The sequence below is a fragment of the Epinephelus fuscoguttatus genome, linkage group LG3, assembly GCF_011397635.1.
Source record: "Epinephelus fuscoguttatus linkage group LG3, E.fuscoguttatus.final_Chr_v1".
Classification (NCBI taxonomy): domain Eukaryota; kingdom Metazoa; phylum Chordata; class Actinopteri; order Perciformes; family Serranidae; genus Epinephelus; species Epinephelus fuscoguttatus.
The window spans coordinates 31,252,324-31,275,693 of NC_064754.1; the positions used below are offsets into that span (position 1 = coordinate 31,252,324).

General features: G+C 40.9%; 1 protein-coding gene across 1 annotated transcript; it reads left to right on the forward strand.

Annotated features, from left to right (window-relative positions):
- Nucleotides 1-1,216: 1,216 nt before the first annotated feature.
- Nucleotides 1,217-23,215, forward strand: prkacab (protein kinase, cAMP-dependent, catalytic, alpha, genome duplicate b). Its single transcript, XM_049570878.1, has 11 exons — nucleotides 1,217-1,860; nucleotides 4,756-4,817; nucleotides 6,279-6,407; nucleotides 8,960-9,058; nucleotides 12,923-13,005; nucleotides 13,491-13,617; nucleotides 15,899-15,994; nucleotides 16,508-16,630; nucleotides 18,655-18,714; nucleotides 18,826-18,930; nucleotides 19,022-23,215. The coding sequence occupies exons 1-11, from the start codon at nucleotides 1,815-1,817 to the stop codon at nucleotides 19,145-19,147; spliced, it is 1,056 nt and encodes a 351-aa protein (XP_049426835.1). The 5' UTR covers nucleotides 1,217-1,814; the 3' UTR covers nucleotides 19,148-23,215.
- The last annotated feature ends 155 nt before the right edge of the window (nucleotides 23,216-23,370 follow it).

Consider the following 23,370-nt stretch of genomic DNA (forward strand, 5'->3'; position numbering starts at 1 on the left):
CACAGTAGGCACAACATGTTTAAAATAATATTGATCATTGTATCGTGGGCCTGGTGTACCCACCCTTTATATATATATATATATATATACAGACTATATGAGACTATACAATAAATAACTGAGGGATTATACTATTTTATTATATTATTACTATAAATTACTGACAAAACAATTTAGTTGCAAGCCCTGAAATCTTCTGTAATAATTATCAGAACATACTGTGTATCACAAAAAAATGTATGGTATGTTTGGTGGTTTAGGCACCTTGCACACAATAAAGCAGGTGGCTGTGGAGCCCTAATATGATGGTGTCAGACCCTGCAGTGGCTGTAGGGATATATTTATAGCTTAGGTGTTTGTTCATGGGCCTCGGGTCTTTTTTAAATTCTGATTTTTACACCAACACGAGCTCAAATTATTATTGGAATCAAATATTCAGATGCAAATCTATATAAAATTGTGCCTATTGAGGATCCTGATAATAAGCGGCCCCTGGGCATCTGCTACAGTCGCCCTGTAGGTGCAGCAGGTGTGGAGCGAGGATGGCAGAGATGCTGCTGGAGGACTGACTGTAAAGGTCGCTGGTGCGCAGACAGCATGAGGCTCCTCATCCAGCACCGATTGCAAAAAGATTGTCTTTTATTTCCTGTGATTCATTTCCCACCACATCAACTCTTCCCTCCATGCGCGGCCGTCTGCGATCTGTTTAGAAGTCCTGCCAGCCAGACCGCGCCGCGCGTGCGTTAAATTCTGACCAACATTTCTAAAAATAGCTCGCGGTTGACGTCACTTAGCCAAACGTGTATCAGTCGCTTGGCGGCGGTGAGGAGGGGGGGCGGGTGTTGCGAGAGCACGGGGAGGGAGGGTTTTTTTTTTTTTTTTTTTTTTTGGAAAGGGGGGGGGGCATTCCTGTCAACCGCTGCTGACAGCCAATAGATGTCCCAGCATTCACCGAGATTCCCACGGTTCGGCCGCGCCAAGCCAATGGAGGAGAGCGACCGGAAAAAGTGGGCGCGTACCTCTTCGGTAGGAAAATAATCGCTGACGTTCCCCTCGCTTGCTTTTTGTAGGGGGCGGGATGCTGCTGCTGTTGATGGATTGCGAAGGGCCAATCAGAGCGCTCCGTAGGACAGCGCCGTGGAGAGCTGGCCAATCCTTGGCTGAGCTCCAGCTGTCAATCAACCCCAGTTCTGGAGAGTGGGCGGGGCGTTCGCTCGGCTGTAGTTCCGTCATCTCGCTCGTCTCCGAGGCTACAGGGGGCCAATGTTGATTTGGGCGAATTCCTGTCGTTGTCGGACCCCGCCGAGGATTAATTTTTAAAAGCTGGGTTCGGTAACGCAAAGTGGCAGGCTTTTGATTGAGAATACTGCACCCCCGCCGTCGGTATAGCTGTTTTTTGGGCTGGGGGAGAGGTGGGGAGCCGGGGGGCCTCGCTCGGAGGGGGCTGCAAGGAGGGACAGGAGAAGACTGGATCCTCCGTGTTCAGGCCAACTGCGCCGAGGTCGGCCTGGCGGTCCGGTGAAGCCCCAGCGACCGAGATACCTCAACGGTAGCTCCCCGTGGATTTAAATTTCTAACGGTCGCCGGTTGTTGGTGACCGTGGAGTCAGTGAGCCCGCTGCACTGTACCGTCTCGCCGTGGCACCGCATCAGCAGCTGTCAGGCTATTTAAGATCAAGACTTCGGAGTTAACGCTTGGTAACTGTTACAGCTGGATTTAGAATATACCGGTCAGACCCAATCGAGCTAAGACCGGCTTGACAAGGCTGTAGGGCGGCCAAAAAGCCACGGATCGCCCGTTGACAAGTTGTCATCATGGGCAACGCGCCCACGGCCAGGAAGGGCAGCGAGATGGAAAGCGGTGGGTACAGTCGCCAGTACACATCACTCCTGAGCAGCACCTGCTCGGTTACATCCTCATGCAGTGATCAGAGACAAAGTGATACAGCAGGATGTGTTAGCTTTACATAACAAGCCATACACCGTTAATTAGAGGCCTATTCCTGCTTTCCCATTCATTAAGATCCACTTGTACGTCCATGACAAGTCCTTGCTGCGAATTAGCTTGTGCCTTGCAAGCTCACAACAACCCAGATGTCATTGATTTAAATTCAGTAGCACTGTGTGTTCATGTAGATGAGACGTGAATCTCTCTTCAGATGACACACTGCTCAGTTTTGGACTTGATGTGAGTGGATGCTGAGGCAGGATGAAGCAGGATGTGGATCTGTTTCCATAGCAAAATCTCTGCATGAGCCTCAGAACAACCAAAAGCAATTGTAAGCTGCAATCATCTTGGAATATTCACTGGACTAAAATATTGGCACTATCACAACAGTCTGCGTGTCAGATTTTTTCCCCCAAACACTCTAGGCCTGTTGCTCCACTCCTTTTGAAAGAGATGCTGCTTAAAGTGTGTGTGGGTGAGCTGAATCTAATCTACGTGAACCCATAAAAGTCTGCAGCATGTTTGGCTGAGCTGGTGTCAGTGTGTCTGTTGTACTGTGAGTCCAATGTAAGGTTACCATGATGAAGAAGGATGAGAGTATGCTGTAATTTACCAGTGATGTTGTTTTTACCATGACATACAATGTAAAGTTTTTATTTCAAGCTGCAGTGAGGCACAATGAATGGGTACACATGTGTCACAATCATACTCAGGTCATAGTCTGGATATTGGTTTGCTATGCTGGGCACCATTAGTCTGTACTGCAGCCATGCGTTGCGATTGTTTTGCCAACAAGCATTCAAAAACAGTGACAGGGATGATGAGAAGACTTAATGAAATATGGTTTGAGAATCTCTTGAGTGCATCCAGTATCACAGAGTCACAGCTGGTAGCTGCCAGGTACAGACACGTGTCATGTACTCATGGTCAGTGAGCAGCTTTGCCTGTGTAGGTGAGGCTTTGGTGCATCGCTCCGGAGGGAGTTAAGCATTACGAGTTATCTTAACTCAACCATAGTTTCCCAGCAGGTTATAATAACCCTTGTCCTGCTGGAGGAAATAGTTCATGCCTTAAATTCTGACTAACCAGTTGGTCATTTACACTAAGTGAATTAAGTGTAAATGATTAGTTGTTTGGTTATTTTCAAGTTTGCTTCAATTATTTTCGGCTTCCTCTCTCCTTAAAGGGATGCTCCAGTGTTTAATATTGCACTTCCATAATGTTTGGGGACACACATGAGACAGATTCAAAACAAGAACGACCAAAATTGAAGCAGCACAGGGCGAGCTTTTCTGACTGTTATGGTGTGTTCGTTTTGTACTCGGAGGTCGGAAGTCGGAAGTGGGAATGACGTCACCTCCGAGTTGACAACAGTTTTTGCATTCTAGTTGACAACGGTGGACAAGTCGGAAAAAAACATGGACGCCCACAAGAAAGCCTTTGTTGCCCTTGCACTTTCGGAGTATGGACAGCTTCAAAACCATCATGCACTCCAACTGATGAACGCCGCAGATGAGGCTGACCTAATGTAAAACAAATAAGATAAAATTGCTATACAGTACTTTAGCAGAGTGTTTACTCACTATGTATGTGACCGGCAGCCATCTTGAATTCGTAAGTCGGGGTTGATGCGGTTGCTCCGAGTTTCCGAGTTGGAAATCCGATCTTAGAGTGCGTTTGAGTTTAAACTTCCGACTGGGAACTGGGAATTTCCAACCTCTGAATACAAAATGAACGCACCATTAGTGCCTTTTATGAGTGAAGCTTCAGAAATACTGGATCCTACAATTCCCATAATGCAGCTGCATAGCATCTAATCATGAAATGATAAATGGCCTCTTCTCACAAACTCCGCACTCCCAGTTTGTAACACAGGTTTTCTGTCAAAATTTCTAGTCTTAAGCCCAACCTGTTGTAACCCTGATGACATCATCAGGGTCATTTTGATAGACTTTAGAAAGCTCTCTTCAGAACTACAGAAAACATTGTACAACTGTTTTGCTCAGCTTAGTCGTACTCTAAACGCACCTCTGTGTGGAAATCAGTGGGGTGTCCCTTAAAGATTGTCCCGGATGCAGTATGTAAAGAATCAGAATCACACTTAATGATATTGAGGCTCATTCTCATGTCTTCAGAAGTCTCCAGTGTATTGAACAGCATGTCCTTTGCACACTTTGACACACTGGCACACAGGGTACAACATTAGCACCATCCACTAGCCAGATGATGGTATAATAAGCAAATTGGCAGGTAGGTTTGCTTCACTCACCAGCCAGAACAAAAAAACAATGGTAATCTTAGTAGATTATCTTTTTTTAAACATTCACTTGCAACTTGACTGATGGACAAAAAAGTTAATTTTGCACCTGGGCACATGATCCATGTCGTCTTATTTGGGGCATCTGAGTTAGTTGTGAGAAGTTGATTTTAGGATGGATTTGACACAACAAAATTTGATTTCAGTGCTGCTGTGTGCCCTGTAACTACCGCTGTTTCAAACCAGCATGTCATCCTTGTTTCAGTCTTAATTTGTCCTCTTTCTATGTGCAGTCTAACTATCCAGAAACAATCAAACAAGGAAAATCATGCATTTAAAACAAGTATTTGTAAGATGTAGGCGAGATGTAAACAGCAAAGACTGGGCTGTATTTCTTTAAAAAAAGGAAGCACAGGTTCTCTACAATTTCATTCAGAAAACACAGAAGGTATCCTACTTTTTATTTTCTGGTTTCTTTTACTCTTTAAAGACACACACACAAACACAAACACACACTACTAAGGTCTTTCTTGTGGTTTTGTCTTCCACAGTCAAGGAGTTCCTTGCTAAAGCCAAAGAGGACTTTCTCAAGAAGTGGGAGAACCCCGCACAGGTTAGTGTCTGGATGTATTTGTGTTTATTTAACACCACAGAACGAGACATATTTTCTCTATTGTCATTATCTTCGTTGCTCGCATTAGTTTTTCAATCCAATTCTGTGACCAACAATATCAAGCCATGTGTACGATTTTGCTTGCTCAGTTCTCGTCATTTGAATTTTTAGTTGTTTTTTTATATTTCGTATGGTAAAGATATTATTATAATATCAGAATTTTCAAATTCCTGTTGTCAAAGTCAGGGTGCAGCGTTAATGTTTGTCTACCACTTTCCAAGTTGGTCAGAAATCTAATTGTCTAGAGTCAAATTTTACTTGCCCCTATGCAAATTGTTTATTTTTTAGCTGCCGTGGAAGCGAGATGCTGACTGCTCCTGTTGCAACACTCCAGTTTTTGGGAAACTTGACGCACCTTTGACAAAGTTCATCTGTCTTGCTCTCAAAGTTGCTGCAAATTCTGCAATACATAATTGGATTTTCGTCCATACCCTTTTATTGCCACTCAACTAAAATCCTGTTTCCAGGATGAGTGCTTCAGCTGTTAAACTTTGTCTTTACCAGACGCCATTTTCTCACGAGTGCCCGATCAGTACTGCGCAAATGCACTTTTTAACAGAGATGAGAAGGAATCACGATGGCTCACTCCTTAGTTACGTCCATCATAAACTCAGCAAAAAACATGTTAAATTCTTATGTACTACTTGCCTGATGGGGCAGGTGTGTTGCTAGATTTATTAGCCCAACTTTGCATTTCACTTGCCCCTGGGCAGGCGGGCAATCCTTATTTTTTATCCCTGCAAGTTATGTTGTGTGTGTGATGAGTTTTTATTAATGTACCTGCACATATCCTGATTTGAGTAATGAGAAATTTAGAAAAAAAAATGTTCTGAAATATTTTTTATTATTGATATCATGGTGTTGATCCCAACTGAATCATCCAGCCCTGGAAACATGATGTGAAATTTGGATGCACTGTGTGCTGCTATCATATAGACACAGATAATATTAAATACAAATAAGATCTGTATCAGTATTCTTTACAACGTATAGTATATCTGTACCTTTCTTTCTAACTCAAGTAGTAATGAAAATGATCTCAGTGAATCAGAATAGTATTTACAGCCTTACATAACAGTTTTAAATAAGACTCTGTTATATGTTATGTTAGTCTGTATATTCTGCACAGTGTATCTAAATCCTGTATGTATTGTATACTATATACACATTACCATGAACCATATACATGCTTTATTTACACAACAGACACTGTGATTACTGGATATAGTACACACATATACCATGCACATATATTCAGGCATTTATTTGCCTTTACAAAAGAATTCACAATCGATGTGAGCATAGGGCACAATAGAAAATAAAAGTTCACTTCCAACACCACAATCCTTACCATCCCATTTTCACAAAAATCAACTAACCCTTTTTGTTTTGTCCGTTCAGAACACTGCTTGCCTGGAGCAGTTTGAGAGGTTGAAAACCCTGGGCACGGGCTCATTTGGCCGTGTGATGCTGGTGAGGCACAGAGAAACGGGACAGCATTATGCCATGAAGATCCTCAACAAGCAGAAGGTCAGTCTGGGTCGGGGGCACAGCGGGATGGAGGGTGTTTAAATGTGTCTGTCATTTAAGGACACTTGCAGGATGGTCAGAGAAAATATGGAGATTTCACTGATGTGATTATTGTGTTCACAAGGCATGAAACATTCATGGTTACAATAAAAAAAGGCCCCTCTTTATATGCTGGTGTGAAGACTCAGACGCAAATACAGGTGCAAGCTTTTCTTTTTTGCCCCCTTTGAACCTCTTTGAACCTGCTTGTGCTGAAGCAGACATCGGCCGCAGTGACAGAGCTCAGGTTTTTATGCAGATCACATCAAGTCGAGTCATTTAGAATGAAATTGTGCCTGCGTTTCCGTGCACTCCAAACCTCTAATGTGTCTTAATATTCATAGATTAATATTTTATAGACAAAATACACAGATGGGAATGTCTGTTTTGGGTAATCGGCTAATCGAGTGAATTTAATACCTGAAAAATGAAGGTGGATGCAGTCCACAGACGTGCAGGTTAGGTGAAGCAGTCACCAAACTGTGAATGTGGATGTTGTCTGTGTATTTTCGCTGGCAGCCTGAACAAACTGCTGGACCAAATGCATGCTGGAACCCTAAAAATAATAAGCAGGTATAGAAATGGAGAGATGGATAGATCATCTGTTGTGTATATATATATATTTAGGTTGCTATATAGTCACACTTTGCACCTCCTGGAGAGACCATGGCTCTGCTGTCTGCTGGATAAAACCAGCTGATGCGATTGGCCATTTTTATGCCACCTGCTTAGACTCTATTCCTCCTACTCATATGTTCATCTTCTTCAGACCCATTCTGTTTTGTGCTGCTTTGCACCATAATTACTGCATGTTCATGATTATCAGGAGTGGGAAAAAATGTTTGCGACACCCATATTTCAGCTTGTGTTTGTACTTTTTTTTTCCCAGTTTCACAAGAAAAAAACCTTTTGGAAATACTGTATCTGTCCAGTGTGGTGGACTTCCATCATGTATATCACTTACACGGAATACACACCAAGCAGCGGCGAAGTGCGATCTGCAGCTATCTGCCGTACAATCTCAATGAAAAGTTTCGGCGGCTGCTCCAAACTCGACATAACTAGAAGTTGGGTATAGCTTAATTTTCACAGAGAATACCCGCAACCAATGAGTAAACAGAGTCTTATAACTCCTGTGACATGTTGACCTATGTTAACGAAGAATTTCTGTTTGCTTGTTTTGTGCCTGCATCACCAAAAAAAAAAAAAAAAACAAAAAAACAAAGAATTTCTTCCGGTCTAAAACAGATTAACATGCTTCCTGGCTGCAGAAAAATTACTGCGGTGGGTCGCACTTCACCACTGCTAGGTGTGTTTTCAGCATTACCTTTAAAGGAGTGGTGGGTAAATAAATGGTGCAAGGTGAACATAACCAGAGCAAAAACAAAACAACAACTAGAAAGGCACTGGGAGAGCACCTCCACCAAGGCCAAACGCCTTATCTCACAGTGTTAACATAAGTGAAAAATAATTTGTGCATCCATGCCGTGTTTCAGAGCTGCTTCTAAATGTAATGGGTTCTTCCTTGGCCAGTGCTGGACAACTCCACCAAGTTTCATGAAAATCGGGCTGGTAGTTTTTCTGCTATCTTGCTGACAGACAGACAAACAAACAAACTGAACTGGAAACAAGACCTCCTTTTGGAGATAAAACAATAGACATAGTTTCAATGTAGATGCTTGCAGCTGTTGGTCATGCAATACATTTAATGTAATATACTAAATATGTTGCAATGCAATAAAAATGTGGAGTCTGAAGGAGGCAGATTGTGAGATTTCAGAGCATCTGTGAGCTGCTGTTGTAATAGGATTGGAAGAAAACTAGAATATTGATCATGTGTGAAGTGCCTTGCCACATTTTAGAAAAGACTATGCAGGTGGAAAAGCATCATTAGCTACTATTATTTATTTATATATTCATTTATCTGAAAAAAAAATAAGTACTTTACACATTTATACAGGATCAATTATATATGGAGCATGTCATTATCAAGAGCAGCAGAAAAAGCTCAGAGACAGAGCCCCAGATCACTGGTTTTTAGGGATGATTTGAACAGCAGCCACATTTCCTTTCAAGTCAAGTCAAGGTGTTTATTATTATATGCACAGTAAGGTTTCCCTGTGCAGTGAAATTTTTACTTTGTCTTCCACTTTGAATGTTGTTTTAAATAGAAGAATTTAAGATATTAATAAGAAAGAAGATAAAACAGATATGAGACATGAAGGAAACACTGTGTACAATATACATATACATATATATACAGTGTCAATACAAATATCAATACACATACAAGTACTGTGGCCTTGGGGCCTTTTAGTTGACTTTTTGTGTGTTCCCATTGGATGGAAACAGAAAATACAGTTTTATTTCTCTATACAGAAGTGTGGGACCAGCGGCTGTTGACTGCTAATGTGCATGTTAAAGAAAGTTTAGATTATGCTGCTGTTTATTCTTATTTCTATATTTTTTATGATGCAATATAAACTCTCCTTCTCTCTGTCTTTGCCTCTCAGGTGGTGAAGCTCAAGCAAATAGAGCACACTCTGAATGAGAAGAGGATTCTTCAGGCCGTCAGCTTTCCTTTTCTGGTGCGGTTAGAGTACTCGTTCAAGGTACAGAGAATTTTAGATGGTGTTGGCGCGTGTACTAATGTGTGTGTACGGTTGTGTGTTGATGATTTCCTTCCATCCACTCATCAGGTTGCCCTCCAACCCTCAACCAGTTTTTAATTTGCTGTTTGTCTACATTTTTGTAAAGGTCATCCACTAGAAAAATAAATAAATGTTTTACCCCAGCAGACACACGTTTGGATGAGTTATAAACACATCTGCCTTCTGTCATGGTCACACGAACTAGTTATTTTTAAACATACCAACCCTTACAATCTAGGTCATTAACCTGTATCGCACACCACTAACTTGCTATTTTAACACTGCCACACCTGCAAGAGCATTCCCCCAAAAAGCATCTGCAGCCGCTACGGTGCAGGGCTGCGACGACAGGCAGGTGCTTTGGTTGAATGTCACTGGCGAAAATACATGCTTGGCGCCGTGTAAATAACTGGCGTTTGGTGGAAATGTGATGCCACGGCCAGTTTTTTTCTTACTGTCCCTGTGAGTTGCTAGCACCGTGCTGCAAAACCTCAGTTGTGAAAGCAGCTCAAAGTACTATGTTATCCACAACATGATCATTTGTGTGACAGTTGGTCATACTCCCCAATCCCTAATGGATCCCTTACAGACTTGTTGACTCAAGCCCTAAGCCCTTATAGACCTAGGACCAATTCTCCATCAGGTTAGGAGCTAACCTGACGGAGAACTGGGACACCACTTCCCCTCACGTGAACGTGCAAAACCAAGGGGAAGAGCCAAGAAAAGGGCTAAGGGGAAGAAATGGAATTGGTCCTAGGTCTGTAAGGGCTTAGGGCTTGAGTCAACGAGTCTGTAAGTGATCCATTTGGGATTGGGGGACTGTGTTACTCCCATTGTGTGCAACATACTTCCAAACACAGGCATTTACAATCAGACCTTAATATTTTAAACAGATCTATGCCCTCTTCAAACCAAGATTCCATTACTAAGATTTTTTACTAAAAATGCATGTGTTTGTCAAAACTGTTTAACATTCTCACCTCATTGCAGTATATAGTAGTGGGCTCTGATCAGGCCCAAAAATCAGGCACAACGCTTCAGGGACTGCTACATTTTCTGTCCAGGCCCGACCTGAGCCCGAACCACAGCAGCATATTTTAATATCCTCCTGAGACCCTGTGTCTTCATATGAGGACATCACACTTTGGCTTGACCTTATACTTCATTCTTTTTAGACCTGTTGTCCTCATTCGTGGACACTTTTTTTGTGTGATCTAGTGGTAGTAAGAGCACAATACACTAATCCATGTAAAAACAAGATGGCAGCCATTTCTGCCAAGTCAGTCTGCAGCCAGTCCCGACACAAAGTGCACAAGGTCCTAAACCTGATCACATTTTATGGTCGAAACTTGTTTAGTTATGATTAATAATGTTTGTAGTTTGATATGGCAACAAATTTGACCAATTTTAGCAACAGTAACAAGCTAAGACACTGTTAATAAGGAAGTACTCATTTGACATTGAGACTTTTTTTTTTTTTTAGGACATTGGAACTTGATTATCATTGACAAAGCAAAGTTTTTCTACACTTACCGGGTCCTTCTGATCCCAAATAGCGAGGAGAAATTAAAAATGCATACCAAACAAAAGTTCGGGTCTCAGGAGAAGTTACCTTTCAGCACCTCTTACTCACTTCACTATATATCTCCATTGTCCCGTCACTCTTTCTCTCTCTTTCACTCTTGGATTGGTCCATTAAAACTCCTGCCATTTATGCATGAGAACTGGCAGTTTCATTTTTAAAAAACTATAAAAAACTGTAAATTGGCAACAGCCTAACCCCATTCAAGCCCAAGGGAATAATGACAACACACTCGGCAGTTCGGGTCAGGCCCAGTCGGGCTCGGACAGAGAATCAGAGATCTATACAGTAGTTCCATATACTGCATATGTATAAGCATAACATATCATTTTAACACTCTAAATAAATAATTTAAGTTTTCTTGAGCTAAATAAACATTGTAACATAATCATAAGTTCATCTTAAATGTTATTTCCTCTAGGTAATGACCACTTTTAAGTATTAATAGTGATCTCTGTGATCAGAAATTGGATTGTTCGTTTTTATTATAAAAATCGACTGCTGTTTCTTCAGCTGGTTAACCTTAATATCCTGATGCAATAATCTGTCAATGTCCAATCTCATCCTATCCTATCTTATCACTTCCATCATCATCGACAATCAATCCTATTAGGGGTGTGTCATCTGCAAATATAGAGTGAAATAGCCACACTCTATCTCTATCTTCTTCAACATTTTCATACCCCAGCTTTGTCTGTGTCTAGTTGTACTCGTACAGACTAACCCATCTGATGGCTATACTCCAATAACAGCCTTATTCAGGTTAAGCTGTTTAGATGCCTCTTGGGCGACTCAAATAAACCTATTAACAGACTTTTCCTGTCCACGTGCCACATCCTGCACACTGATGGAAAAGTCAACAACAAACACACGTTAACTCAGCTTAGTTAGAGTTATTTGAGAGTAAGTTGTATTTGCAGGTGTCAACAAAGAAACGGGTGAAGAATAAAATCCTCCTTGATAATGTGAATATAATGTAAAGCAAACAGGGCTGGGTATCGGTACTTGACACATTTAAGGTATCAACCATAACAACTTCTTCTGTCAAACAGTACCTATATTCAGTCCTTTTTGTACCCAGATTTAGAAAAAAAATTTGCTCTTTTTTTTTTTTAAACAGGCAATCACTGCAAGCATTTGTCAATTTTTCATGGCAGCTACAACACATAAAGAAAGAGCACAAATAAGTCCTGCCCAAACAACTGTCAATTGTCATTTATGTCGGCTAGCAAACAACATAAAAATGCCTAAAAGTTGCTGTGTGATTAGAAGCACCACCAAAGGGGTGAGGAAATTAGAACCAAGTTTTTATAAGCTGTCAAACCAAAAAATGAGCTTCTACAAAAGTGGACATACACTGAGGATGCAGCTACCTTTCATAAAGCTGAGGCTAAGTTACAGTGGCTAATTTGGAAAGACAAACTGTAGAGGTTAAAGCTAACTGAGCTATGCAAGGCCTGGTTTTGGTCTTTGTTAATTTAAATGGTGATCTTACCTGCTGATTGGATCAAATAGTTGGAATATCACAGTATTTCACTTCTGGCCGTCCAGAGGGATCAGTACTCTTAAGATAAGCAAGGTAAAGAGACGGAGTAGACTGACAATATTAACTCTGTCAATATACCTTTTATTCTCTGGTAGACATAAGGTGCCGGAATAATTATTTCATAAGCTGAAATATGATGTTTCGATGCGAGTATGATGCGTTACGCTGTGGTGTGGTGAAGTCTAGCGGACTTGACTTGACTTAACTTGACGGAGTTGGCAGTAATGCCACCAAAATATTTGAAAGTATGGCTTTACTACACGCCTGTGGTGAAAGGATTACTTTAGCTGAATGCCTCCACCTACATGCTGGGTATTGAATGAACAAGGTTCCAAATTAAGCTCTCTGTTCGTATCTGTGTCACTTTATTGGTCCTGGATATTGTACTTTTTTAAATGACAGCCCTAAAAGCGTGTAATATTTATCTCTGTCAAAAGGTCTAAAGAAGTAATGATTTGCAAATCATGTTGTGGGAATAAAACACACCTGAATCAATGTTTCATAGACGCAGCTGCTGGCACTTTGTCATTAGGGTTTTTAAATGATAATAAATTAAATAAAAAGTCAGTACTGACCCACAGAATACTGTTTCCATGTCGCTCTGCTGCCCATTGTGTGTGTGTGTGTGTGTGTGTGTGTGTGTGTGTGTGTTTGTACTTGAGTGCCAGTAACAGGTCCTCTGTCTTCCCTTCCCCAGGACAACACTAACCTCTACATGGTGATGGAATATGTACCTGGTGGAGAGATGTTCTCCCATCTACGGCGAATTGGCAGATTTAGGTTAGTGTCTCTACAAACTGGAGTAAATATGAAGTTTACATTAAAATGTGGAGCTTTGTACTGTGTTTATGATCTTGTAGTCTGTTTTTTGGGATGCATGATAATATCAGCACATCATCAGTGTCGCCCGACATCGGCTTTAAAATGAACTATCAGAATCGGCCAACATGCTTTTTTAAATTTGCTCAATGACTGAATATTACATACATTGAAAAGTATTTTATTTCATGTCTCCATCTGCTGGTGGGCCATCAGGATAAGAGTATACATGTATAATACGATGATAATTCCACTGCAGCAGAGACCTGATGATCACTAAAATATATCGGATACCTCCAAACAATCCAATATCATGCATCCCTAATTTTACTCTATTCTTTACAGCTATGTTCTCTTCAGGTCTGTTTTAGCTCTACACTCCACTAAACTGCTCTCTTTCTGTCTTGTGTATGTGTGTGTGTGTGTGTGTGTGTGTGTGTGTACAGTGAGCCTCACGCTCGGTTCTATGCTGCTCAGATCGTTCTAACCTTTGAGTATCTGCATGCTTTGGACCTGATCTACAGAGACCTGAAACCTGAAAATCTGCTCATAGACCAACAGGGCTACATACAGGTAAATAACACCTGATGCAGTGATATATAAAAGAGGATCATCAATAACTTACACAAAAGGTTGTTTATATATGAAGTCCTGAGTGTGGTGGGAGTTCACAAGTAATGTTAAACATTGTCAGGCACTCTTGTGATGTCTCAGTGGCTGTTGAGATTTCAGACTCTAAAAAGTTAGTTATTTTTTAATTATCAAGTCAACTGCAGTTTTTTTATTTTAATTGTTTGGTCTTTAAAGAATCATAACCCTGTGAAAAATGGCCTTCGCTATTTCCTCGAGCCAAAGATGTTCAGACCTCATATTTTACAATCTGTAACAATCTAAGCCAAGGGGTGTCAAACTCATTGTAGTTGAGAGTCCACATGCAGCCCAATTTGATCTCAAGTGGGCTGGACCACTGAAACCACTGCATAATAAGCTATAAATATCAACCGCTTCAAATTTTTCTTTCAGTCTGAAAAGCTTCATCCATTCAACAAACAAAGACGAACAAAAAATGATGTGCAAATTCAACAGTATGTCTTAGTTTTTCTTTACTCAGTCAGTCTACTTCTCACTTTCACTACACGTGATTTTTTTCATAATTTTCCACTAAAGTGGGATCTATTGAAGAAGCAGGCTAAGTCATCCCCTGCCTTACAGTCTGAAGTTGTATCAGTGCCTCAGCAGCAGGATTACACTAATATTGCTTTAAGACAGAAGTCTGATACAGACTCTTTTGTACTGAAGCTGCTGGTTGACAATATGTTTCACAGTGTTCAGTATCTTTAAATATGACCACAAAAAGTACTTAGTTATTTCAGAGAGCTGTTCACTGTTTAAATTGCTCCTCAAACCACTCAGCCTTCACATGTGTATCAACATGAGGTGTGCAAAGTCATCTAGAGGGCTGGATTAGACCCTTTGGCGCGATGACTCTGGCCCCCAGGCCGTATGTTTGACACCCCTGATCTAAGTGTTGGCATTTTTGTTTAAAAATGGCATAAATTATGTCTTGATTGTCAAAACAATCTTTAAATTTCTGTCAATTAACTAATTGATTAATCGACTTAACTGACCCTTCGCTATGTCCTGCCCTCGAACGCAGGCTGGTCAATCATAGCATAGCATTGGTCAGCTCTCAACTCAGATGTCAAATGTTGTGCCTTGTGGGTGTGTAATGATGATAGTTGTTACTCTGAGAGGTTGGAAGGAGATATACGTTAAATGTCATATGTTGTTACTAGGTTAGCACCTCTGTGCTACATTAGCTGCTGAAGGTATCCTGAATGTACCATCACAAAGGGATGGTCTTAGCGAAGGGTCAGTTGTTTCAGCTTTACTGGCAATATTTATTGGCCAAGTGATCACACTCTGATGAATGGTAGCTACTGTTAGCCATGTAAGCTAGCTAGCTAATGTTTGTTATTGATACAACAAAGCAAGCTTTGGTCACCACAGTGTCACATTACTTTCACAGACATGCAGTCGTACTCTTTGTACGAGCATGGATATAGAATGGTGTATTATTATTTGAGATATTGTTATAATATGCTGCCACAGGTGAGTCTCTGGAAAACTGTATCAGTTACATACAGTAACAGGAGAGACATGTAAGAACTATGTGTAAAATCAAAGGCGAGTATTTAAAAAAAAAAGAGAGAGAGAGAGAAAACTTGGATATTGTTCTTGTAATTTTGGATATGATTGGAATTGGTTACTTTAACAATTATCAGAGAGATACAGTGATTCAAGGACAAGTCTATGGGGGGGATCAACCAGTCAGTTTTTAAAGACAGGTAGTCCAGGTCTGAATTTTGGTTCATGCTGTTTTGCAGTGCATTGAACATGAACATGAGACACAAATTACAAAAAAAAACAAACAAACAACAGAACATTTAGGACCGCATTAGTGCAAATTTAGAAAGTCCTAAATATAAACAACATAAAGATGTTTGCCCCATCTTTATCTGTGATGTCACACAGACATGGAAGTGTTTAGAAAATATAAACAACTACCCAGAGAGTGCACACGTGCAACTACGATGGCATGATGATGATGGTGTGTATTAGCTATTATCCTTGCTGAGTTGTGTGTTGGCACTGAGGCCGTCGTGTAGCACAGGTTCTGCTGCCCTCTAGTGGCGATAGTGTAATTACAACTGGTGAAACAGGTTCCCCAAGATGCTCTTCTCCATCTCTTTGCCTCTATCATCTGTCTCTTCCTGCTTCTTTTTTATGTGCAAAAACTCAGCCAGGCACTGATTATTTTGTTCATCCTCTTACTTTGTGTTTCATCTCTCAGGTGACAGATTTTGGCTTTGCCAAACGTGTAAAGGGCCGGACCTGGACACTGTGTGGCACCCCAGAATATCTGGCCCCAGAGATTATTCTAAGCAAGGTGAGCCACCATTGTTCCCCTTTTTTTTGCCTTTTGAACCATCAGCTGTGTTTCCTCTCAAAACGAGATATTCTGCATTCGGAAAAATAGTGATAACAACTTGTTGCACAAAGTTAAAACACATTACTGCACCTTTCTTACAGGATAGTTGTTCATTTGAGTTGGCAGAACGGTAACGTATGGTTGCTGTTATTTCAGAAATATTGATTCAAGACATAAAGACGTGCTTCTGGGGATGCTGATCTCGGTCATGTTGGTTTTCAAACCCCTCTGAGCATGTGGGTTTAAGGGACATCTAGAGCACAATCAACTTTAAATCCTGCACTCCTTTTTTAATCAGAACTCTGAACCTGTAGATGAGATGCTCAGACAATTTTGGGGGGGAAAAAAAGATGAAAAAAGAAGATGGATGAACTTAAATAAAGCTGAAAAAAAAAAACATTTTAAAATGTATTTTGTTTTAACTGTCTACAATGACTCTCTACTTCCCTCTTTCACTGTTATATCCAACAGGGGTATAACAAGGCAGTAGACTGGTGGGCGCTGGGCGTACTCGTCTATGAGATGGCTGCAGGGTACCCGCCTTTCTTCGCTGACCAGCCCATTCAGATCTATGAAAAGATCGTATCAGGGAAGGTGAGTCTGATTCTCTGATGACCACTTTGTGCTACATTCAGTATCTGTTTATAACACTCACAGTACCCACCCCTCATCCGCAGTCCTTGACTTCTTTCTGCTGGTTTATTGTAGAAAACTGCTTCAGTCTGATTCATATTTACAGTGTAGCTACATTTTGGAATTGAACAAAGATGTTGCTTTTTCAGCATCAGGTCAAACGTGCCTCTGTACACTTTGAAAGCGAAATGATAAATTCCTCCGATTTAGAAAATGCTATCTTCTGTCTATTTTTACTCTGCTGACTGCTTTGGCTTTTTTCATTTAAGGCTTATAAAGACACAGTGATTTTATTTCAGTTTTGAAGAAAGGTCAGTTCACCACCTCATTACAGGTGCAGTCAGCTAGCTGCATCTCTTTTCTGTGCTAATAGTACGACACACTTTGTATGATGCTGGTGCACACATGGGGGCAAACACAGATGGATAAATGTAACACACACACACATACACACCCACACACACACACAAAAGTGTTCTTTGCACAGTGCTCCCCTGCCCTCCTCTGCTGCTTTAAGTAATTGTTTAATTTGTTTGTTCCAAGCATGACCACCTCTGTTTCATTGTTATTATAATATTAAATATATTTGTGATACACACTATATGTCCCGTTTCCTATATGAGTTTGTTTTTAAGTTTTAAGCAACAGTTGTTGTTTTTTTTACTTTGGCAACACCTTTTTTTATTGTCTTTGCATAATTGTATAGTTGCATACAGTTATGTGTAAAATTACAGAGAATATTATGCAAAAAAGAGCAACATGGATAGTGTTTTTGGAATTTGGGCTTTGATTGTAATTGGTTATTTTCACAGTCATCATAGAGTCATAGGGATACCAGTAGAAAACTTCACACAGCTCCACAGTAGAGTCCATGGGGAATCAACCAGTCAAGTTTTTCTATTTAAAAAAGCAGTTCAGCTGTGTTTTTATGTACAACAAGTAGGATTGGATGGTATCTGTTTGTTCAAACCTTCATACCTCATATGATGATATTTGTGTGAAGAAAAAAAAACAAAACCCACAAACATTAAAGTCATTGTTTGGTGTGGTCGAAATAAAGTCTAAACCTGAGTTAGATGTGAAAATATGCTGGATCTACAAGCTGGTTTTCCCCACTGTCTCTCGCTACAGTTCCTGGCCAGCTATGTACTAGTCCTGTAGACTGACCTCTGGTGGTGCATGATGTGCACTACATCACCTCAATACAGCTTCTCCATGTCAGTTTAATAGAAAGATGAATGTCTACATTTTTGATGGTATTCTGGATTTCTAAATATCCTGGTAGTTACTCCAAATATTGCCATGGACATAGATGGGGCAACCAGCCGTCCAAACATGGTTGAAAAAGTTTTAAATATTAAATCCCAGAAATGAAATAGTTTCGGACATAAATTGGCTGAAGACTGTTTACATCTGTCACACGCAGGATCAATATCACTGCTAATCTTAGCCAACCAACAACCAAGCTCCGAGCCAGTGGAGTCACTGCACAGTCTTAAATCAAACAAGAATGTGTCTCAGACAAATAGAAGATGGATAAATATTTTGAGTAGCTTTATGCCACACCTCATCCGATATTTGCTCTCCAGTATCCTCCTCCCATCTCTGCTTTGAAGAGTCCAAAGCTGCAAGATGATGAGCATTGAATAATTCGTAAATTGTCTGTTTGAGTGTCTGTTTAGCCGTGCTTGATATTGCACCCATTACCTGCTATTATAAACACAGCTGTAACAGAAAGTGACTTCCAGTTAAATGATTCTTCTGTTATATCAAACAGCAGAAGTATAAAGATAGATATTTATTTGAATGTGCCTTTTTCCCCCGGACATTGTGATTTGTCATTCCACACACTCACACCTGGGAGCTGCCTGGTTGAGGGAGGTGAAGCATTGGTGACTTAATCTTTCTATATAGACATATAAGGGATTCAGAATATCCAAACTTCACAGCTGCTTCATTCCTCTTCTTCTCGTCTTCTGTCTCAGGTGCGTTTCCCGTCTCACTTCAGTTCAGACCTGAAGGACCTCCTGAGGAACCTGTTACAGGTGAGAGCACATGTCTGAGTCACTCTGATGTTGAGGCTACATTTACTTTGCTGTGTGTCCTGAATTTACTATGACATAAAAGTGAGGAAAATGTATGGGTGTTATCATCAGGTGGATTTAACAAAACGCTACGGGAACCTCAAGAACGGGGTGAACGACATCAAGGGACACAAGTGGTTTGCAACCACTGACTGGATTGCCATCTACCAGAAGAAGGTAGGTCTGTCTGTGAGTGTGTGCTGTGCAGATGCATTTACCTCCCTGCTGTCGAGTTCACTTCTCAACTGGGCTTTTTAATTGTCATCAGGTGGAAGCTCCCTTCGTCCCCAAGTTCAAAGGACCAGGCGACACCAGCAACTTTGACGACTACGAGGAGGAGGAGATCCGCGTCTCCTTCACTGAGAAATGTGCCAAGGAGTTTGCAGAGTTCTAGAGTTAGAGAGCAAAGAGAGGAGGAAAGAAGGAAGTAGGGAGAGTCAAAGGTAGGCTGGTCAAGTGGGAGACGTAAGGAGGGAGTACCGTCTCCTGTCCAATCACAAGCACCAGCTACAAAATGAGGGAGGAATTGGGATAGAGAAGGGAAAAAAGAGCAAGGAGACTGATAACCAGCAGTGTTGCCTTTTCTGTTGCGTTTCTGTTGTATTTTATTTATTGGTCTGTCTTATTTATGGATCCCTTTATGATGAAGGTGTGCTTCAGATTCATGGGTGTTATTTAGAGTTGCCTCTACACATTTTCACCCAAGATCTTCCCTGCTCTTTTATTGTTTCATTCATCGTTCAGTCACTTTTGGGCCACATCACAGAGACATCACTCAGTCAGTCCGTCGGTCATTACATGAAGCCCATCGAGTCGTGCAAGTCGAGGTCTCAGTCCGCACAAGAGCTTCTTAAATTTAACAACCGGCTAACTTGCTCTTTCTCTGGTGAGCAAAAGCGGCATTGAGTCGAACATTTAAATGAATCACACGCACACGCACTTAAATAACTTATGTTTTGCAGTCATTTTTCCTTTAATTATTGAAAGCATTTCATATCGTAGACAGCATACATTAAGTCACTGGCATGATCGGCCACAAGAAAAACATGAAGATGATGCATCGCGTGTGCTCTAACAAGTTTCGGTCAGACACAAATGACACTTAAGGGGCAAGAAGTCAGTTAAGTTTACTATGTAACTCCATCTATACTTCTCATCGTTGTTAGCATAGCCAGGCTTTGTGCACTCAATTTTTAAATGTTGCTAGATACTAGTGGCTCCAATGATATCATGTCAGCAAACAAGGAAATTTGGATAAGGGAACGTAAATATCTCAGTTTTAATGGTGTTGTGAAGGAACACCGTAACATAATGGTATCTCAGGTTTGAACATATCACTTAATAAGACATTTTATCAACATGAAGCATTAGGATTAGCAGGTAAAGAGGACGTGTGAGACACTAGCTTATGATATAGATTTAGGAATTTAAAGCTCTGGTTAGCACTAAGAGGAACATGAGGGAATATTAAGACTTTTGGATAGTGTATTCCACAGTTTCCCACTCCAGAAGATTTGGTTTTGCTAACTCGACGACTCTGTTTGGTCTTAAAAGCACTCACTGTCTCCACTCAGAGCTCACATACTCTTTAAGTTGATGCAGCATTTTGAATTTGGCCCTTGCCAATTCCAACTACAGAAGACCACCTGAGGCAGACTACCTCCAACCACTTCTGGCTGGTGGTCACCAGAGCACTTTGACCAGTCATTGAAGGCGGTCTGGATAGTGTGCTTTATGGTCTTTTACAGAAACCTGTGTTTATGTTCATCTCCCCAGCAGCCAGCCCTCTTGTCACTTGCAAAGTTGGGCCACACTCCATGTGACAGTCTTACATGTGACAGCAACTCTATTCCCATCTCTTGTGTTTACAGTCTTTGTTTAATTTAGTTTTTCATGTGGTGGTGATGTAACGACGACTGGCGCTCCACTGAACAAGTTAAGAAAAGGTAGCGCAACTGGAGTTGACTAGAGCTAGTATTGAGAAGAGACAAAAATGATCCTAGTGCACAGTGTCCAAGCTGCCTGTTTAAAGTGCACGACACAAGTGTTCAACGCCTCCTTAGCTCCTGAGCTGTGATCGCAAAGTACTTGAGCAAAGCCCAAAATGGTGGTCAGTGTAGGATTTGGTCGTTCAGGATTTATGAAATAAAACACAGTGACACTAGTGTCTGTTTCAAACATTCAAATGCCTTCTTCATAGCTGTATTTCAATGTGCCACCATAATGAAGATATTCTGTTTTGGTTCAAACGGGCGCTCTGGTTTTGCTCTGATCGCTTTAAAATCCAGATATGTTTGATTCACACGAGTCCCTCCTGTCCAAAACAGTTCAGATACGGGAAAATATTACAAGCCTTTTCTCAGTTGTACTGTGTAATTCTGTGTTTATGAAAAAATACACACACAATTACACACATATCACTCATGTGGAATGTTATTAGAAATGAGCTACCATCAAGGGATTTTCAATGTCGACTCAATGATCTGTTTTAGATCATTTTTCGGTGTGTGTAGCCAAATGTCTGCAGCTGGATTAACCAGCTACGGGGCCCCGGGCCTTTATGAACCCACCATTCCTCCCACTCTCTGTGTATGTACCACTATGCTGGAATATCTCATGGTCCCAGGTTCACTGTGTGGTAATTTGATTAAAACACAAATTAAAGCAGCTACAAGGAACTTTCATTTCGTGTTGATTTGGGCAGCTCCTCTGAACAAAAGCGGTAGTGTTTCCCAGAATAAAGATTTCCCATGAGCACCGCCGCCTCTTGTTGTAAATCTTGATCTGGCTAGCGGGTGCATTTGTTGTGGAAGCAAGTGGAAGACAGCAGTTTGTTCTTATCGAAATGTGTTTTATACATAAACAGGCATAATACACACCTCTCTGCGTGGAAGAAGACCAGTTCAGGATCAGTTTTGAATCCTTTCAACGCAGTGCTCTCCATCTCTTGAATGACCAACCAAGGTTGACTCGTGTTTTTGCCCGTGCTTTATCACCATCCCCTTTAGCTTTCTTTGTTCTCTTTGCTGTTTCTGCCCCAGTTTCAGCCATAAACACGAAATGTAACATCGAAAATAAATTTCTGTAAAGAATTTTAACTAGCTTATGCACTACTCACTGCCAAACTGTGCCCGGGACAATGTAAACAGGCACTTCCAGTCTGCATGCCATAAATTCTTCAGTCTGATTTTGCGGGGAATCGGACCGAAGACAAGCACGAAGAATAACTTTATAGAAACTTATGTAGGTCATGTATTAGCATCAGTATTAAACTGAGACTGTTTCATAACCAGTTAAAAACTTCTTGTAGCTGCTTTACTTTAGGAATGAGTGCAGCATTAACTGATGTAATCAAAGTCTTGAGGGGCCGCTGATTCAGTATTGCACTTCCATAAAGCTTGCAAAATAGATAGCTAGATGGGTATCCTAGCTAGTATGCCATATTCACATCATATGGGATGGATGGTAGAAATGGGAAAGGTGTTGGCATGCAAGCGTTGATGCCATCTGACACCTTTTCACAGGTGTGACCAGTAAACTGACATTGAATTCGATGGGGTCCAGGACCCCTTTAAGACAGGGCCTCAAGATGAGCTAAAGACCCACCTCAAGGCCCTTCCTAGTGTCAGCTGATATGGCGCTTTAGCAGAGTATATTCCCAAATGAAGTTACAGTTAATCAAATTACCACAAACCAATCTGGGGCTTTTGCAGATATGGGGCCCTGGGCAGCTGCCTACTCTTTGCCAAGCTGGTAATCCAGCCAGTGTCCAGTAGAAAACCTTTTGACTGATTGGTTTTATATCAGAGAAATTAGTCACATACAAGGCAATCATCTCGTGACCAAAAGCTCCGCTCCCCACTTCTTGTCATAATCTTTCACATTGAGGTGAAACAGCTTAAAAACATTTCATTGATCAATCTGAGGTCAAAACCATATTGGCACATAGATGGTGGCAAGAGCTGCAAGGTGGACACACATCTACTTGATCAGCTGGCTTATTGGTTATTATGGACTAATTTACAACCCTTTTATTATTATTATTATTATTATTATTATTATTATTATTATGACATTGTTGTAAACCACTTGTTGAGACTTCACATTCGTTGTATTTCCTCCATGTCCAGTTTAATGTTGACTATATCATCATGGACAAAATGTTTGAAGTTATAATACAATATTATTCCGTGTCTCCTCGATGTTTTTTGCAGTGATACAACTTCCTCTCGATGCAGGCACAATGCTGGTACATACTGTCGCACTTTTTAGGGAAATGAGACCCCAATGTAAACCATGTTAACCCCCGCCACACACACCCATACACGCACACACACATATACACACACACACAAATAACACACTGCAAAGGGAAGCGTCTAAAGTCACGGGAACAGTGACATAAAAACACGAAGTGTAATATTTTGCAACATGAGTATCATTCCAATAAAGTTTTACTTGTAAAATTCTACTAAACGTGTGTGTGTTTCCTGGATGTGTGTGTTAGTAGTTTGTGTGTGTTTAAGGGTGAATTGTGGATGAGGAGATAGTTTAAATGTAGAGTGAGTGTTGTAGCCTGGAGGTGAGGCATCCATCACTGCCGCCTGATGCGGAATG

What these genes read in the sequence shown, in the direction of transcription:
- prkacab (XM_049570878.1), top strand. Translation starts at nt 1,815, where the DNA reads ATGGGCAACGCGCCCACGGCCAGGAAGGGCAGCGAGATGGAAAGCG. An exon ending in AGTGGGAGAACCCCGCACAG is followed by an intron (nt 4,818 to 6,278) that starts GTTAGTGTCTGG and finishes TTGTCCGTTCAG; the next exon opens with AACACTGCTTGCCTGGAGCA. An exon ending in ACCAACAGGGCTACATACAG is followed by an intron (nt 13,618 to 15,898) that starts GTAAATAACACC and finishes TTCATCTCTCAG; the next exon opens with GTGACAGATTTTGGCTTTGC.